Source organism: Capra hircus, chromosome 4 (genome assembly GCF_001704415.2).
Source record: "Capra hircus breed San Clemente chromosome 4, ASM170441v1, whole genome shotgun sequence".
NCBI classification, from domain to species: Eukaryota; Metazoa; Chordata; class Mammalia; order Artiodactyla; family Bovidae; genus Capra; species Capra hircus.
The window spans coordinates 16878577-16898174 of NC_030811.1; the positions used below are offsets into that span (position 1 = coordinate 16878577).

The 19598-nt window shown below is 37.9% G+C and overlaps 1 protein-coding gene across 1 annotated transcript in view; it reads left to right on the forward strand.

The window, feature by feature from the left end:
• The window catches only part of KDM7A (lysine demethylase 7A), a 76047-nt gene extending 56938 nt beyond the window's left edge, over window positions 1-19109 (forward strand). The window contains exons 11-20 of the mRNA XM_018046869.1: window positions 1949-2038; window positions 3765-3974; window positions 5481-5605; window positions 5819-5973; window positions 7211-7308; window positions 7811-7959; window positions 8145-8353; window positions 9688-9773; window positions 11619-11892; window positions 12483-19109. Coding sequence (XP_017902358.1) covers window positions 1949-2038; window positions 3765-3974; window positions 5481-5605; window positions 5819-5973; window positions 7211-7308; window positions 7811-7959; window positions 8145-8353; window positions 9688-9773; window positions 11619-11892; window positions 12483-12577 — 1491 coding nt within the window. The 3' untranslated portion in view covers window positions 12578-19109. The remainder of the gene's footprint in view (window positions 1-1948; window positions 2039-3764; window positions 3975-5480; window positions 5606-5818; window positions 5974-7210; window positions 7309-7810; window positions 7960-8144; window positions 8354-9687; window positions 9774-11618; window positions 11893-12482) is intronic.

The window sequence follows — 19598 nt, forward strand, 5'->3', positions numbered from 1 at the left end:
CAGGGATTAAACCTGCATCACCTGCATTGACTGGCGGATTCTTTACCACTGAGCCACCTAAAAGATACTGGGAAAGTGTCAGTCTGTCAGTCGAGTCCGACTCTGCGACCCCATGGACTATAGCCTGCCAGGCTCCTCTGTCCATGGGATTGTCCAGGCAACCATACTGGAGTAGGTTGCCATGCCCTTCTCTGGGGGATCTTCCCCATCCAGGGATCGAACCTGGTCTCCTGCATTGCCTGCAGATTCTTTACCCTCTGAGGGTAATAGATTACCCTCCCAATAATTTTATGCTTCTTTTCATTTTTTTTTTTTTTAATCACTGCTGTATACACATTAGAGCAGGGGCGCTGTGGAAGCATATAGGAAAATAAAATCAGCATCAAAGACATCATCATGTAATTGACAAGTAAAGGCAAAAACGGATTACAAAAGTATATCGTATATAACAGGATAAAAACAGAGTATCTTGCAAAAACTGTAATTCCTCTTCTTCTGAAAGCTTTAGACAAGTTGTTCTCAAGCTTGTGTGTTTATCAAAATTGCCTTTAGAGACTTTTAGAAATAACTTTTTTCCCCTAGAGATTTTGGTATAATAGATCTGTAGTAGGCTATGAACCTCTAAACTTGTGGGTGATTTTGATGGACAATGAAGACAGAGGAGCCTGGCATGATGGAGTCCATGGGGTTGAAAGGAGTCGGACACGGCTGAGCAACTGAACAACAACAAGAAAATTCATCAGTAATAGATACTGTTAATTGATTACATCTAGAGTATACTTTGAGAGGCAGCTTATTAGCCTAGTGGTTCAGGGTGTGGACTCCAGAGTCAGAGGCTTGGATTCAAGTCTTAGCCGTGCTGCTAATAAAGCGTGAACCTGTGCTTCTGTTCCCTCGACGTACAATGGGAGTCCTGGGAGAACCTCTGTCTAGTGTTGAAATGATTTATGAGGTAACATTTGTAAAGCACTCAACTGTATCTTGCCTGGCACATTTGCTGTTGTTCAGTCGCTCAGTTATTTTTTTGTTGTTGTTGTTTAATTTGTTGTTGCTCAGCCTGGCACATAGTTTGCACTTAGTGTTACTGTTACCATTGGTTTGTTTTAACAAATTATGCTAAAACCAGGGAGAGGATATAAAGCAGGAGTAGCAGTTAGTATGTTAAGGGCATCTAAATGGTCAGATGCTCTTAGATTTGTTGTTTAGTCGCTAAGCTGTGTTCAGTGCAACCTCATGGACTGTAGCCCACCAGGCTCCTCTGTCCGTGGGATTTCCCAGGTAAGAAAACTGGAGTGGGTGGCCATCTCCTTCTCCAGGGGATCTTCCTGACCCAAGGATTGAACCTGCATCTCCTGCAATGCAGGTGCATTCTTTACCACTGAGCCACCTGGGAAGCCTGTTCTTAGATAAACAGATTAATGTTTGGAATTAGACATAATAAACAATGAGAGCAGTTTGCACTTCAGTAGATACGGTAACTCGCCAATTAATTCCTCTTTCCTATTGATGGAATCTTTTTCCTATTTTACTTTTGGAAAGCAAAAAATAAAAGACTTTATGAATTAGATTTACCATGAGAAGCTAGGATTATTTTAGTGCCTATGTTTCCCCTTACAAATCCTTTTGTATTATGAATTAAATTTAAGACTTCATTAGTTTCTTTACTAATTATAGTAGTATTTAGAATTACAGTAGGCTTTGAGGTGTAGAGTCCATTTTAAGCAGAATTCACAGTAAGACAAGTCCATGTTTAACTCAAAGTAAAAGGATTTCATAAGTCAATAAGGATCTCCTTAGAAGCTATGAAACCAGCTCCATGAGTTCTGAGACCTGGCTTGTTGGTATTTGACTTTGTCTATAAAATCTAGAGAACTTAAAAATTTATTAGTTTTTACATCTTAAAATGTGAATAACTTTGGTTGTCTTATCTTTGTTAATCCAAATACAGCTTGTATCTGAACATGCCTTTGAAATTCCAGACAATGTTAGACCTGGACATCTTATTAAAGAACTTTCTAAAGTAATTCGAGCAATAGAGGTAAGAGTAGAAACTATCATCTAAATGCTTGGTTCCTATCTATTTTGAGAAGCAGTTGGATCTACCATCACACTACAAATACTGGAAAGCCTCGACATTCTTAGAAGAACTAGAATGAGCTGTATCTTGAAAGGAGTCTCAGGGTTTCAAAGCCCTACAGAGAAATCTGGAATATTGTATCATCATGAAGTAATAAGGATGTAGTTACCAAGTTACTTCAGGTTTTTCAGGTTACTCCAAAAATGAAAAAAATACAGAATAAACAAAACTTTCAGATCTCACTCATTTCTGCAATGCAAAGATAAATGCATGTTAAGATGTGTAACATGAGTAAGAACCGGTGAAGTTGGATTGGAAAGAGGGTTGGGGCAAGGAGACCCACTCAACTGAAAATATTATGACACCTGGGTTAGGTATATGCCCTTTGATAAAAGCCCATGAAGTCTGACATTAGGTATTTTATTAATTAGAAGATATTCTAGGTGTTAAAGATAGGGGATTTTAATTAAAGTAATTCTTCAGGAAGGTGGTTCTGTTAGTGTCTAGCTTGAACTGAAAGGAAGTTAAGTGGAGGAATGGATGCTGATAATTTAATGGCTCAGATCAGGGCTGTATTTGGGAAACCAAAAAGAGGTATTAAAATGTTGGATTTAATATCCTTGGATAGAGTACTTCATATAATTCTCAACATGTTCAGATAGAGTAGGGAATTTTTTATGTTTTTGAAGAGCTGCATATACATGAATTTTTAAAGTCAAAAGTCATATATTTAATCTTAATATATATAAATGTGTAAATATATAAATATATATCACAACAATAACCAAAACTAAGAATACACTCAATAAAAAAGTATAGGTCTATATGAAAAAACTATAAATCTTTACTAAGAGAAATAAAACTCTAGTTTAATAAATGGAAGTGTCATTTCTAAAATATGTCAATTGCAAATTAGTATTACAAATTGAAAATGGTGAAATATTCTTGGAAGAATAATTGGACAAAAATAGTCACCAAAGTGTTTTGTTTTTTTTTTAATTGGAGGGTAGGGAGTACAGAAGGCAGCAAAATGACTGTAGAAAAATGTACAAAGAAAATATAAACAGAAATTTCATTAAAGAAGAGATGGAAATGGCCAATTCAATAAAAATATGAAAAATATTCTCAATATGTGAAAAAGTATTCAACCACATATTACCACATAATTTATGATTTCAAATGATGGTTTATCACATTGGCAAAGATAAAATTCTGTATTTTTGCTCCGCTGATAGGAAGTATAAATTAGTGTATGATTTCTAACTGGCATATACCTTGACTTAGCATTACTTTAATAAAGTAAAGAAGACAATTCCAGTTAAACTTGATATATGACCATACCTGCTTACCACTATCACCTCTTGGAACCAAAATGATAGTAAAAAAATGAAAACAATATCTATCCCTAAGTATTAGGTCAATGAATTATGCTATATCTCTACAGTAGAATATGATACAGCCTTTAAAATGATGTTGAAAATCAAGGATATGTGTTCACAGTATTTTATGTGGGAGAGAAAAGGGGAAAAGATCTCAGTAGAGCTGTTCAGGTTTTATAATTTGGTGTTTTTTGTTTTTATGATGAAAAGGAATGTTTTTTGTTTTCTAAAATATTTTTATAGATGATTATTTAGTCACTTATGTTTGTGGCCTTGTCATAAAAATACCCCAAATTTTGTTCTTAAAGGAGGAAAACGGCAAACCAGTTAAATCTCAGGGAATCCCTTCTGTGTGTCCAGTTTCACGGTCCTCAAGTGAAGCAGCTTCCCCATACCATTCCCGACGAAGGATGCGGAAACTTCGAGACCACAATGTCCGAACTCCTTCCAACCTCGACATCCTGGAGCTCCACACGAGGGAGGTGCTCAGAAGACTGGAGATGTGTCCCTGGGAAGAGGCAAGCTTCTGTTCCATGGTTACGTGAGAGACTCAGTCATTTCTGAAAGGCCTTCAGAAGGATGATAGAAAGAGACCAGGCTGGCCATTCTTGTTGTCTGAGCTTTGCTTAGCACCCTAGGGGTCAGCAGCACTTCTGCTTGTGATGGGGGCATGCTTCGGTGTAGAAGTAGGACGAACAGGTCCCATCGGTTTGCTGACATGTGTATCGAGTGTTTACTGAGTGCCAGGTACTCTTCTAGGCTCTGGGGAAGGTACCAGAGTGGGCAAAACCCAAGCCCCTGCCCTCATGGAGCTTCCATCCTAGTTCAAGTTGGAAGGATCGAAGTCAGAGACAGGTATTAAAGTCGTATAATTTCAGATAAAAAGGTCATGAAGAGAGCAGTAGAATAAAGGGGCTGGTGGTTGGCTGCTTCTGCTAAGGTGATCGGAGAACCTCTTAGGTGGGTGCATTTGACAGACACTTACATAGAAGAAGTCAGGTGGATACACAGACTTGAGGAGGAGTATTGAAGGCAGAGGAAAGTGCAGGTGCTGTAGGCCTTTCCCTGGCCCAGCGGCAGCAGCATGCATCACTGTTAGGCTGGGAGACTATTAAACTCATTACAGTTTGAGAAATGCTGGCCTGACAGAGTGATGAGCTCAGTGTGGGGCCTTTGGACAACATGCTACTGACCTGTGATGAGATCCATGTCATCCATGTTTGTACATCTTAAGGAGAGGACAGTTTAAAATGAGTAAGATAGCAGTATCTCTGAATTAACATATTTACAGATGTTATATAGAAATTAAAGCTTCCTTAAATATTTTAAATTTTATATAATTATATTTATACTGTTGTAAGCTTTTGTTGTTCTAAACCTCCTTCAACCCATAGCCATCTGGTAGAAGATTCATCCATAGCTATGTGGGAGAAGATTCAGGTTATTATAAGAAGCTCTATATATTATTAAAGAAAAATATTAAAGGAAATATTCTTTATGTTTTAAAAACCTGCCACTGTTGTGCCTTTATGTCACTCGGTGGCCTTTGTTCCTGGTGATAGCAGGATGGTGACCTGTAAATCGCTGAGAGTACCTGGGGGGAAGACTAAAGATTAGGTCAGAGATGGGGGAACCAGAAAGGACCCAGCAGTTAGGGAGAAACAAGGGAAAGAGAACTCAAAATACACGAAGGCAGTACTTCTCCAGTTTTCCAGCTTTCTACAAGAGTGAAATGTCTGAATTCACGTGAGGCAGATTTTATATTCTGCTTTGTAGAATGTATTTTACTGTTACTGGCCCTACAGAAAGATGAACCACATTCATGCTGGTTTTAGGAGTCATTTAGCTTCCATGCTGCATCACTGCAAATGCCCTAGCCTCTGGAGGCTGCCCAGCACTCTTAGCATGCAGGGCTGTGGGGACCAGGGCAGGGGGAGGTGGTGGTACACTCTCCTGCTCCTTTACCTGTCAAGCAGGTATTTTTGAGGGTGGAGGTTAAGTAAGTTCTGTTTTTATACTTTAAGGACATCCTGAGCTCAAAACTGAATGGAAAATTCAACAAACATCTCCAGCCATCTTCCACAGTACCTGAATGGAGAGCGAAAGATAATGATCTTCGATTACTGCTGACAAATGGAAGGATAATTAAGTACGTGAAGTAGATGAAAGTGTCAGAGAGTTTAGTTTTCCATGGATTCCCTCTGTTCATTTTATTCTGGGTCCAGACCATTGCACACCTGCCTGAAATATGGGGAAAGTGTCTCAATTCTCAGTTTTCTCTGCAAAGTAAGGAGAGTGTAATACTGTTTGGCTGCATAGTTGCGCTATTTTCTGAGTTGATTATTTTTCCCTCTGTGTACAGGGATGAGAGACAACCCTTCACAGATCAGAGTCTTTATACAGCAGATAGTGAAAATGAAGAGGATAAGAGAAGGACAAAAAAGGCAAAAGTGAAGATGGAAGAGAGTTCAGGAATAGAGGGAGTGGAGAATGAAGAGTCTCAAAAACCACTTAACAGTATGTTTGTTTTAATGGTCATTTTAAAAGGTCTGTTCATTATTAATATGCTAATAATATGTCAGGTAACTTGCTAATTTTAAAGTGCTTAAATTAGTAGTAGGATTAAAATTTCTTGTGTCCCTAATACTCTTTTGAGAAATCTGGAGCATTTCTGAGTCCTCTCTCCATCAGGGAAATGCTGAATGTGACCTCCCAATGAGGGGTGGCAGCTGGGGAAAGTGGTATTAGTGACAAGGATGTCATTGGCCAGTGACACCCTCATCTAATGACAGTTTTTTCAAGAGTCACATAAAAGCTCATGCATTTTATGGGCCTCTACTCCGAATTATGAAGCAGTTGAAAATGTAGTGCAATTTCCAAGATACTTTTAGCTAACATACATATGGTTTTCAGAATTAGGAGACATATATAACTGGCTGATCTGAAGCTATTAGTAACCCAAGTATTATTTTATTTGATTGCATATTGACAAGAAGGCTCTACTTGGTTATTAATTGGTTACCATCAATGCGATGAATAGTAACACCTCCTCCTCCTTGAGATCTTTGAATGAAGTCTTTCATTTTCTCAACATTTTTCAGGGCCTCCGTATACCCTTCTATCTTAAAAAGTAGTTAAACATTTTCGTACTTGATAAGTGAATATTCTAGATAATTAACATTATTAAATCCATGTCGAATACCTCAGTTCCTGATAATTCCAGATAAGTTTGTTATTTTAGTCAGTGACTCTACATTTGTTCGCATGCCAGGGGAGACACAGCTGATCAATGGACTTTATCCAGCAGTTGCTAGCCGAAAGTGCTGTGGGGAAAGAGAGGCAAGGGTGAAGCTTGGTCTATAAGCTTGTTGAATTCACTGTCTACTTGAATGTGTCTTAGGCTCAGGAGAGTTTTTTTGTTTTGTTTTCTGTTGAGACAAATAAAGCATAACAGAAAGTGAAAAGCATTGTAGCTAATTTTAGTGTTGAGGTTTTTTTCTGGGAAGAAATAAAATAGTCAACCCACCCATGCAAGGATTGTAAACCATATTTGATAAATACCACAGAAGTTTTAAGAATACACTTCAATCTGTATCTTGGTTAATTAGGGGAAAAACCCTTGGGGGAAGAACGAAATGAAGACAATGAAAGCAATGAGAAAGGACAGAGCCGGCGCAGTTGAGTTGGACGGGCTTTGGATGGCACTTTGTTCCAGTTCTGATGGCTCTTTTTCTCTGATCACTTTCCTTCTCAGGGTTTTTAACAAGTGTGAAATCAGAACTCAGGAATCGATCATCTGAATATTCTGATATTTCTGATTCAGAAGACTCTGGACCTGATTGCACTGCACTGGTATGCCTGGGACCCTGTAACTTACAGTTATGTGGTGGAAAGATGAACACCCACTTTCCTTTACATGGGAGGAAAGTGGATGACAGCTTTCCCGAAGCCTGTCTGTCTGACCTTTGTGGCACAGAGCCTTCTCTTCAGTGGTAATTACACACACACCCCGTCACGTGACTACTTACATCTGATCAACAAAGCTTCTGTCTGATTTTGGAAAGGGTGGAGGGAGATACAGCTCTCGTTTCTCATATTTCCTCATAGGTTATATTTCATTTTGCCTTAAAGAAAGCCTGTACTGTGTGGTTTTTTTTTTTTTTTTTGTAAAACTAAGGAATTATGTTACTGCAGTAACTAGAGATTTATTTCCACTTTATCATATGAAACACAGAAATAATTCCATGATAATGAAGTTCTCACTTTCCCTTTAGATGGATAAACTGTTTTTGGTTAGTTTGTATAAACGTGTTCTGATTTCTTATATAGACTTCCTTCTATTTAATTATCTCAGAAAAATAATTTTACCACTGAAGAGTCTGAAAGTTCAGGTGATGAAAAGAAACAAGAGATAACATCAAACTTTAAGGAAGAATCTAATGTGATGAGGAACTTCCTTCAAAAGAGCCAAAAGCCATCTCGAAGCGAAATTCCAGTTAAAAGGTAGGCATGCTGATGATGATGGTCTTATTACAATGTTATATAAATTATAGGAAAACATTTGTTATTTTTTGTTTGTTTTGTTTGGGGGTTTTTGTTTTGTGTGTGTGTGTTTTGGTTTTAAAATTTACCAAATATTTCCTTAAGAGTAAAAAAGTTCTTGTCTTTTCTGTTGATCTGCCCTTCAGGGAATGTCCTACCTCGACGAGCACAGAGGAAGAAGCTATTCAGGGCATGCTGTCTATGGCAGGGTTGCACTATTCCACGTGTTTACAAAGGCAGATTCAAAGCACAGACTGCGGTGGTGAAAGACCCTCTCTCCAGGACCCCAGCAGCTGCCACAGCAGTAACCATGAGGTCAGGCAGTTGTATCGCTGTGATAAGCCAGTGGAAAGTGGTAAGAAACATAAATTGTAATTTTCTGAAAAATAACATAGAACCCTCACCTTAATAGCCCTGTAATCCTAGCTTGAGGTTAAAGATTATGAACAAGAAATGTTTATTAAACATCTTTAGTTGGAGATGGTGTTAGACATATTGGCAGATATATATATATATATATATATGATGTTGACAAATGTTAGCTGCAAATAGAATAACTCACAATGTAAATTAACGGATTAGGGGTTGTATTCACTGACTTGCAAGACAGTGTTGTTTCCCTTTTATAAGCTGATCAGAATGGAGGGCATGTTTGTGTCTTAATTGATGTGCTTAGTTTGAACAATCCACTCTTTTTCCTTTTATGGAAGGGAAGGCGAGCTTTCAGCTGTTTCTGCTGGAGGGTATCCTCTTCTACTTAACAGGAGACATTGGGAAAGAGAGGAGACTTGCTGGCGGTATCAGTGGTGCCTGAGTGTTTCCTTCTGTCTGCTTTTAGAGAGATGTTTTGTTTCCCAAAAATCTGAGGAGGATTAGGGAAAAGATGGTACTACATTAAAACTGAAGTCTGTTATAGGAATTATGTTCATTCCCACCTAGCTGTGTTGATTATGTGCCAGGAGCTTGGCATTCATTTCACTTAATTCTTGAAATGACATGTTGGGTGTGTGTAATGTAGCTTTAATAGGTAAAGGAAAAAAGATTTAGTGGAATTAACTTGCCCACACTTACATGGCTACTCAGTGACTGGAATTTGAATCCAAGACTAGATCATGTGGTCTCAAAATCTTTGCTTATTGTATAAGAGGAAACTCAGGTTTAAAGAGGTTATATAACTTGGCTAAAGATGTATTGGTAATGAAAGATCTCAAGTTCAAATCTGGATTTTTCTGTCTTTCCACTTATCATTCTGTCTTCCTATAATCTCTTTGGCCCCTTGAAAAGAAAGCTTCTCTGGAAATGCTGCCAGATTCAGGCAAACATATGCCTTTATTCTGTATGGGAAAATATACTATTTTTAGAGAGACTGTATTGCACTTGGTTTTACATCTACAACAGATGGCCACAGAATTTGATCTAGGTCCTCCAGCATCTGGCCCAAAACCTGCTGTAGAAAGAAAGACAGTCTTTGAGAGAACTGAAATAATTAACATGTTGGATTGCAAGCTGGTGACTGTTTTGTTTTTGAGAGGGAAAGGAGTATGGTGAAAGTATATGAATAAAGAGTTAGCATGCTCATTTTTTGAATAAAATGTCAACATAAATTTACTTTCAGTTTTAAGCAGCAGGCTAACTTTGTTCTTTAAGATCCAGTTTGTGAGAAGATTTTTAATTAAAATTTCTCTTTAGGATATCATGTCAAGACTGAAGATCAAGAGTTGAGGAGTTCTTCCTGGATTAAACAATTTGATACAACTTCCAGATTTAATCTTCAGGTATATTCAAGGTTTGAAATATTGAAATAGGATTGTCATTAGCTCTGTTTTTGCTTTTGTTTTTAAAACTGCAATCAGTAATCAACCCCCAGATGTAGAAAGCTTAATAATTGTCATTAAATGTACCTTTGAACAGCTGTCCATTTTTAGGGATTCTGATGTACTAACCAATGAAAGGTTTATGGATAGAATGTTATCTGGAAAAAAGCAACTTATTTAAGAAAGCAGTTAAAAACTCCTGGCTGCCAATACCTTTAGGTTATGTCTGCCTAGAATGAAACATGAAAGGAAAAAAGTACCGCAATACCACAAGGACCTTTTAATCTCTGCTGTTGTTTATTGAGCATTTTTAGATACCAAATTTCTTTGAGAATTTGATGGCAGTTACAGGAAAATGTTTTCTTTCCAAAAAATGTTCTCCATGAATATGACTTGTGCTTACGTTTTTCTCATGGTTTGTACCCCACCCTCACCCCAGACCATTCATTAAGTCCAGATTGAGAGTCACTGCTCTAAGAGAAGACACTTGATGTCTGAGGATTCTCATGTATGAATGCTTATACCAAACAAAATGAACCCCCAAAATACCTTTTTTTAAAAACGTTGCCAGTAGCACCAAAAAAGGAAGGCTGTATGACCTTTTGTGGAGAAGGAAATGGCAACCCACTCCAGTATTCTTGCCTGGAGAATCCCAGGGACAGAGGAGCCTGGTGGGCTGCTGTCTGTGGGGTCGTACAGAGTTGGACACGACTGAAGCGAGTTAGCAGTAGCAGCAGCATAACCTTTTTGCTGCAGACCTTGGAAAATGACAACCAAAGAAAGAATCAAAACTCTTAAGTGGCACAGTGGAGTCTCCAAGCCTCCCCAACCCCATTTGCTCTCTCAATAACAGAAAAATGGGTGGTTTTAACGTTCTTCATTTGGCTTATTTATATTTTCTAAATACTTGTCAATTACTTTTATAATAAGAGAAAGAACCAAGTTATTTTTTAAAGGCAAGTACAAGTTCTTTTCATGGGAGGATATGCTCCAGAGACAAAGGTCAGGTAAGAAATTCCTTAACTATTAAGAATTCACTTACTAATGTATGATTCTATAGTGCCTCACTGGTTATAAAATTTATAACTCAGTAGCATTATTGGATTTAGTATTAAAAGGTAAGCTGTTATTTAAATTCAGCTGTTGCTTTTATAATTGTCTTTGAAAATGAAGAAGCAGAAGACAAATGATGAGCAAGATCACCTTAGAGAAAATAGAATTTCTGTTTCTTGTAATCTATAGAGGTATTAGAATAGTGTATCAAATTGAAAAGCTGTTTCTTCATACTCAAGCGTATTTGTAAGACTGTTTTAATGCTCAAGCGTATTTGTAAGACTGTTTTAAAGCAAGTCTGTGTTTAATGCTGTTTTTAAAACTTACTTGACCATTACAGAATCAGAAATTCACTATAATACACAGACACAAACACACACTTAAAACTAGTTTCATGAAACATTATGTCTACAGTATGCTCTTTTCAGGTTTATCTTTTCCTTTTCTCTCTTTAATTCTGGTTGGGACCCTCTCTGTTTTGATTTCAAGACCTACCAGTCATCTATCTTATCTATCTATAATGTTTTCTTCTCGACTTGAAGATGTCTCAAGTTATGAGGCATCTTTAAAACCTGAATCCTTCAGAGCTACTAGGTTTTAGAATGAGATGACCATCAGGAGGGGTCATCTATGGCCACTTCATGTTAAAAAAACCCAAGTTCAGTAATCTATTTCTTCTCTCTCTTAAATTGTTAATACATTACTTCTCGTAAAGAAACCCTAAAAATTCGGCCTTATTTCCTTCTTTCTTAGGATCTAAATAGAGGCCAGAAATGCATCAAGAAGGAAGTTTCATCAGAAATCAGTCAGAAAGTACAAAGTAGGAATTCTGTGGACAGCAGTGGCTCAAGCCTTCAGAATGCAAAGTATACGCAGAGTTCAAGCTTGATATCAGGGGCGTGCCAGCTAAGTAACGGCAGTATAAGCCCAGAAAGGCCTGTTGGTGAAACTTCCTTTTCAGTGCCCCTTCACCCCACCAAGAGACCTGCGTCAAATCCACCACCTATCAGCAACCAGGCAACAAAAGGTAACGTTACACGTGTGTAAGTTAAGTTAAATAGACATGTCTCTGCACTCACATTGCTTACAGCCTGCTGGGTATGGACACTGCATTGATAGGTGCTCAGATTACTATGGGGACAGAGAAGGTATCTCAGTCAGCCCAGAGGAGCAGGAGGGGTTTCCTGGAGGGGGAGGTGGATCCTGGAAAGGCTGTGATGGGTTAGCTGTTGTGAGGCGGGGGAAGGGATAGGGTCGACAGTACTGACAGCAGAGGAGACAGCGTGGCCCAGGATGGGGGAGAGACAGCGGGGGGCGAGGACGGAACAGGTGCATCGCTGGAGCGGTTTGAGGCAGGATGGTAAGAGCTGGTGCTGAAGAGACAGGCAGGGCTTAGCCCGGGGGAGTGTCCTGTAAGTCTTAGGAAGGAGGCTGGCCCTTATCTCATGGGTGAGCTGGAAGGGTTTTAAGCAGTGGACTTCCAGGCGTGAGACTCGACCCATTCAGGACACCTAAAAGCCTTTGCCTGCCGTGTCGCTCTGCTTTAAGTCTTCCAGGTGCTATCAACTGTGATTTTCACTGTTACTTACACTGCTGTTGGTGTGCTGTATTTTGTAGGTAAACGTCCAAAAAAAGGAATGGCAACAGCCAAACAGCGTCTCGGGAAGATCCTTAAACTGAACAGAAATGGCCACGCACGTTTCTTTGTGTGACGGAGCTGCGGCCGTGGCCACTATTCCCTTCGGAGACTGGTCTTGGGGTGCGGGAGCCTGGAGCTTCCACGCGCCCCACTGAAGCAGTTTGCATGTACAGTAGGGAACACTGCCTGAAGAACAAAATGAACCTGATGCTGCATTTTCACTGTGCCACACCCACTCAGCAATAACCATTTTGGACCTGGTGGGGAGAGGAAGAAGGAGGGTAGAACCTTAAAAAGAGACCTTGAACTGGAAAGGGTCTCTTGTCAGGGCTTGAATTTCATTTTGTTGTTGGTAGTGTTTTGATTTATTTTCAGTGATAGGGTAAAGAATTATCAGTAATTTATTTAACAGATTTTTTTTTTTAAAGTTAACAGCTTTTAAATTCTTTCTTTTTTAAAGCTATTTATTTGGAAGATTTCTGGAGAAATATCTCACTAATTTAGATTTAAGAATGTGAAGGTTTTTAAATTATTTTTGATAGTGTGTATGTTACACGTGGGGAAGAGCCACGGTAACAGTAACTAGTCTGGACTCTTAAATTTGCTATTCAGGTTAAAGTCTTAAACAGGGATTTGATGCATTAATTATTTTAAATTAAGATGTATATGAAAATCATTTTATTTTATATATTTCATGTGTTTTTTATAAGCTATTAGCTTCGCTTTTGCTAACATCCAAGGTGCATACTGTTATCCAGGTCGATTACCTATGTCCCACCTTCCCTCTGCACTCCCCCTCATTTCGTGACGACACAGACTCTTCTCTTTGCAGGGAAACACTTTCGTAGCCAGTGTGTAAGAACTACATTCAAGACCCCACATTTCTCATTTCGTTTGACATTGCAGTTTTCTTCTAAATAGAAAAATAGGCTTCTTGCATTTTCACTTTTGCTGATGATATCTGGGTCCCAAAGAGTACAGCTTTAATATCTTTTCCCTACTTGTGGGAAAAGTATTATAAGTTTGATTAAATTGTCATGTTTGTAGTTTTCCAAATACATTTGTAACTCCAGAGGGCCTTCTTCATACTGCTGGTGTTGGAGGGCAGGGCCAGCACCTGCCACAGAGGTTATATTTTATGATGCTTTTATTCTGTATACCTAATCTGTTGGAAAATATGAAATATGGTTTGACTTAGAATATTCAAATCTGCATAATAAGCCGTAATATAATAAGACTATACTATATTAAGTTGTATAGAAGCAAGCATGTTGGAGTAGATGAATTGGGTGTGTATGTGTGTGTGTGTGTGTGTGTGTGTGTGTGTTTAGTTTTTTATTTCTTAACCTTCTAATGAGTTATTTAAGATGTGGATTTGGAGTAAAATGGGTGCTTTTTGCAGTTTCTTCCATCTGTCCTAACTTAACCAGTGCATAGTGAGGTTAAGTATCCGGTTGAGCTTTAAAGAATCATTTATCTCCTTTGTGCACAATTTTTACTAAATGCCAGTTTTCAGCTGCTTGCAATAGCTTATGTTTTCCTCTCCGCCTGTGACATAAAAACAAGTAATTTCTTGTTTCTTGGGGGGTGGGGTGGAGATATTTCCAGTTCTGACAGTAGAGCATTTTATAAGTTCCTACAAAAAATACAGGCAAATTGGATAAAATTTATTTTTATGGAAAAGAAATATGGCCATATTATGGATTTGTCTTTTTTTTTTTTCCACTCAGCAAGGTAGCAGGACTTTCCCTTTTAAGTATCACTTGAAGAGCTAAGAAAAAAGAAGTCTATACCATTGTCTTTCATGGTTACATTCAAATGTATTTTCAAAGAGAAATATTTCTTACTCTGTTTCCATTCCAGTGTTTCATGGAATATATATATATCTTATGAATTAGCCTTTTTGGTTTAATGATTGGACCACTGTCTGGGTCTTATCTGGGTTTCAGGAAGAATATTTTTGGAAGTACTAAATGTTTATAATTGGCTGACTCAAAACTCTGTCTACACTATGCCAAAACTAGGTAAGAAGTAGGTACAGTCAATCATTTGGCTGGTCATCAGATCTCAAGATATGAAAACTGTGGGTTTGCGTGATTCTCCCACCTTCCCTACACAATATAGTACTGTGATGTTTTGGTTTTCTGTAGATAAACCATTTTAGTGTTATAGTACACATGTTTTGGTTTTAGTTTAGAAATAAGAATTATAATTTCTTTTTCCAGCTACATTATGATCTGGGTTCTTTTGTTGTCTTTACATTTTTCACAGCTTTAAGTATTTTTAATTACCTTTTTTTTCTTTAGCCATAAAAATGAAAATAAATTAATTTATTTTTATGAATTAAAATTGTGGCCAGTATCTGCCCTGTGTACTTAGGCCAATAAATACTAATTTAAAGTAGCCAGTATATGGAACTTCTAAGTGAAGGTACTGTGGATTCATTTTTGGCAGTGTTAATTATTAATTAGCCCATTAACTGGCTAAGTTTTAAGTAAGATGAAATAACCACTAAAATAGAATACATGTAAACTTTTTGTGAATTGGTAAAAATTCAGCCACTGAATCCAGTGAGCTCCATAGTCAAAGCTCTTATAAAATCACTGACTGTGCTGCATCCCTGCATCTCATGGAAATGACTGAACTTTGAAGTGACTGCCGCCAGCGTCCAGACTCGACTGTAATACCCTTTCGTCTTTCCCTCAGTCTCATTTATAAATAATACCACCCTACAGACACTGCAACTTAGGAAGACAGCAGTGGTGGCATTTAGTTAGTTATAAGCAAATACAAATAATAACCAACAATTATCATTTAACGTATGCAATTTTAATTGTAGTAGCAGGTAATCATTTTCCTTTATTGATTCAAATAAGTGACTTCTGTTAACCTGGGATCCACTGTACTCTATTCATAATATCACATAATACTAAGCTCTCCAGTATTGATTAATGATGTAAACTCTACAACACTGGCAGTTCATAATAGTCCAATATCCTAGAAATACTTCGAACTTAATGAGCATCAGTTGATTTTTAAAGCATACAGAATTGAAAATTCTAACCAAAACCATCTTATGAACTCAGAAAACAAGCTCATCTGTATCACTACTTAAATACTCAGCACTGAATACTGCTCTATTTTTTAATCCAATTATTGCCTTTTTAATGAACTCTACTGTATTTATTCATATGAGATCAGATATTTATCATGCATCTACTATGTGCCCAGCGCTACTTAGTACTGTGGGAGTGGGGGGATATAAAGTTGGAGTTGTGATCTCTGCTCTTGAAGGTATTCTTCTCTAGGAAATAAGCAGTATTATTTTCACTTCTAAGGAAACTTAAACAAAAGAGGGCCCATTCATAGAAAAAACAAGACATAACTTTATTAGTTTCAGTGGAGATACACTCTACAACTATAGAAGTAAAAAAAAATTTTTCAAAATATAAAAGACATTTCAAAAATCAATAATTTAATGTTCATAATCACAGGGGCATGTTATAGCATGAAAGGAGCAGAAGACCAGATGTTCGTCCAAGTTCTGCCCTTTATATTTTAGTTGCGTGACCATGAATAAGTCACTTATTCTTTCTGAGTCTTAGTTTTCTCATTTGTAAATTTGGATCAAAACTCAAGAAAAACATAGAAAAGTGTTATTTACACTTCATATTTGCAGAGAACTTATGATAAGTACAACTGACAACGAATGTACATTTATGTGCATTTTTAAATGAAAACTGCTGTTACTCATAAAATTTGCTTCACATCAAATATATGCCCAGAGCATGCTACCTAAAGAAAAAAACTGAAGAATCTCTTAACAAGGTGCTGAATTAGAATCAGTGCGTGAAGTGAAAGAAAAAGGAATGAGATAGTTTGTGGAGAAGAGTGAGAATGTTTATCCTCAAGTAATCATTAAGATAATTAGATGATTTAAAGTAATTAAAATTAGTTTGAGTTCTTCTCAAAGAGTACTGCTTCACAGATTCTAGGTACTCTTCAAGGCACTAGAATAGGGTAAAATAAATTATGGAATTAGGTTGGTTTAGCAACTACTCACAGTAGTAGGGCAGGAAAATAAGATGGAAGAATAATGGGGGATCAGCAAAGACAGCTCTGAGTTGCCCAACAATGGCTCATTGGGTAGATAGAAACCACTGTAGTGTAGGAAGGGAGTCTTGAAGCTTCAGAAGAAAAGATTTTGCTTTTTGCAAGAAGTGCTCTCTAGTGATGTCACCTCCCCAAAAAGTTGATGAATAACTGGCCCAGTATACTGCTGTCGTAGTAGATATTGCAGTGTATAAGCATTTTATGATTTCATGTTAAGAGATGAGGCCTTCATTATAAATTTGAAATTTTTTCAAAACTTCATTTTTCTCATTAGTTATTAAGCTAATTGCTTCCTCCAAAAAGAGAAGTTAAAGGTCAGTCATTTTCAGATGCCCCAGATTTCCGTTTAAAGCAGTTTTGAGAAGGTTGAACATCTGATCTTTAGCTTAAGAAGAGACAAATGAAACCCAGAGAGGGCGGTGACCAGCTGGGGGCACAGTGGATACTAGACCTCTGGTACTTTGCTCCCTACAGCAGCCCCTCTTCTGTGACACTGCAGCCTCGGCTCATCTGTGGTGGGTGATGTTGATATGCTTCCTGGAAGCCAGGGGGAAAGACAGAGGAAGTGACATACTCACTACATTGCTGTTGAACGTAATAGAATTTTAATGCTGTAGCCTTACTAAACAACCTTCCCTTATTTTTCTTATTTTTCAGTGAATGTCATGCCATAGTCAAATATTTGATACCCCTTACCTAAAAATTTAAGTTAAGGACATTAAGAAGCAAATGCCTATTTCCAAAGCAATTAGCTTATCATGACTGTAGTTTTGTTCTGTTATGGTATTTCTTTTTTTCTTCAGTGGGTAGAGGAAACTTAATACTCATTTACCTGCATTCTACTCCTTAGGGTCTCCCTCTCACCCTTCCTGTTCTTTTCTAATGTCCTGAAGCTTTGTCTTAACAAGTGTAATATTGAATTTTTTTCTTGTTAAAGCCTTTTTGAAACTGTGTTCAGTGATTCTTCCAACAAGTTTTATCTGCTCTGCACTATTTCACTAATAAACCTTGGCTACCACGTAGCCCAAGACCTCCAAGTAGTTTACCTATGCAAGACCTGTGACGTTCTGAATTCACTTTTATTTCAGAAGACAACCTTAAATGGAACTTAATCATAAAGATAAACCTTGCCTCCACCCAGTTTTATTTTGGCCATTTCCTTTTCAAAGTGTCAGTTGTTTTCCCCCAAGATTTTTCACCAAAACAATGATCATAAGTGCTAGAATATATAATATTTTGCAGGAAAAAAACCCAGAAATACTCATATTTCTTTGGTGGATTTTGGTGGATAATCATTACCAGCAGCAGGTGTAATATATAATAAGGAGTTGATTCCTTGCCTAGAATCATTTCTTCCCTCTAAGATTCATAGGATTCACCTTTTATTTTTGCAAAGCATACATATAACTTCCACATTATAGTCAGGGACCTGAGGTGTAACTTGCTAAGTGAACCCCAAGGTTATTTTATCTTGCAAAAGAAACCTAAACCAAACTAAGGGCCTTACATTTATGGTTAGACTGAATCAAAAGCTATAACCTCAGTTTTTCCAAAAACAGCTTCTGACTGCAAAGCAAGTCATGCAGTTGTTAGGTATGAAATAGCACTGATCAGGAAATGCACATGCATCTTGGCAGACCGCGTTTCCTTCCGAAAAGACTTTTCTACTTTTAATATAAATTAAGCCATAACAGTTTCATGCTGTGGAAAGAGGGTGAAAAGGTTCATTTTAAGAGATTATATAATATGAATTTTCACATTTGCTGTGAAATGTCTAACTTCGCCAGTGCTTCAGCAGGTTTGTTTGATTTGGGGGGGGGGCTGGGGGGAGGGTAGAGGGTGGTGGCAGGGAGGGGTAGTCTTGGTTTTAGGGGGTTGAAATCTGTGAAGTTTGAAAAGGGACAGTTGTTGGCTCTGGTATTTACTAGTTTTGTAGTAATGTTTTGCTAGCCTGACTGACTTTCCTGACCTGATTTTCATGCCCATGGTCCCAGGTGACTGGTAGCCTTTCTCGTTCGGGGTGTCTGCAGAGTAGTGTCTTGTTGTGTGGGTAGGCAGTCAGCGTGTGTGCACATGTGTGTCCTTTGAATACAGAAGCACACTGTGACGGCGGAGTGGGGTGTGGCTGGGAAGTGGGGTGCTGAAGCTTTAAGAGCATTTTTTTTTTCCGATTCATAACAGTATTTCCCATCTTTTGCCTGCAGGCAGGGAAAGTGTACAGTATTTATTTTGTTTCTGTTTTAAATTTGTAAGTTTTTAAGTAGTTTACATTGATTATTATAGAGAAGGACAAGTGACTTGTTTAAAGTTGTATTTGGTATTCCTACTTTTCAATTTCTGTATTTTAAAATATTGAAATTAAAATTGTATTCTGTTTTGATTTTTTTTTTTTTAGCACTCGGTGTATTTTTTGCTCCTTTTGTTTGAAAGTATAAATGTTGAAAGTTGTATAAAATGTGTCTTTGAAAGAAAAAAATCTGAATTCTATATCCAATTCTGACTTTCTGCCCTTTTTCTCCTTATTGAGTCTTGAGAGAATTATTTGAGAATGTGAAAAGCTGTGTCAAACTTAGGCTCCTTCAAGTTCTGAGGGTTTCAGTGTGAAAAGTTTGAATGTCTTATTACCTTATTAGATGTGTTGCTGGGGAAGCAGTTGCTGAAACAGGAACACAGAGGGGTGACTGGCTGTGCGCTTCTTTATGGTCACTTAAGAGCACGCGCACACACAAACACACACACACAACCCTCTTAGAGCACCCACAGTATCACACACACACACACCCCTCTTAGAGCACCCGCAGTATCACACACACACACACACCCCTTAGAGCACCCGCAGTATCACACACACACACCCCCCCCTTAGAGCACCCACAGTATCACACACACACACCCCTTAGAGCACCCGCAGTATCTCACACACACGCTTTAGAGCACCCACAAATCACACACACACCCCCTATGGAGCGCCCACAGTATCA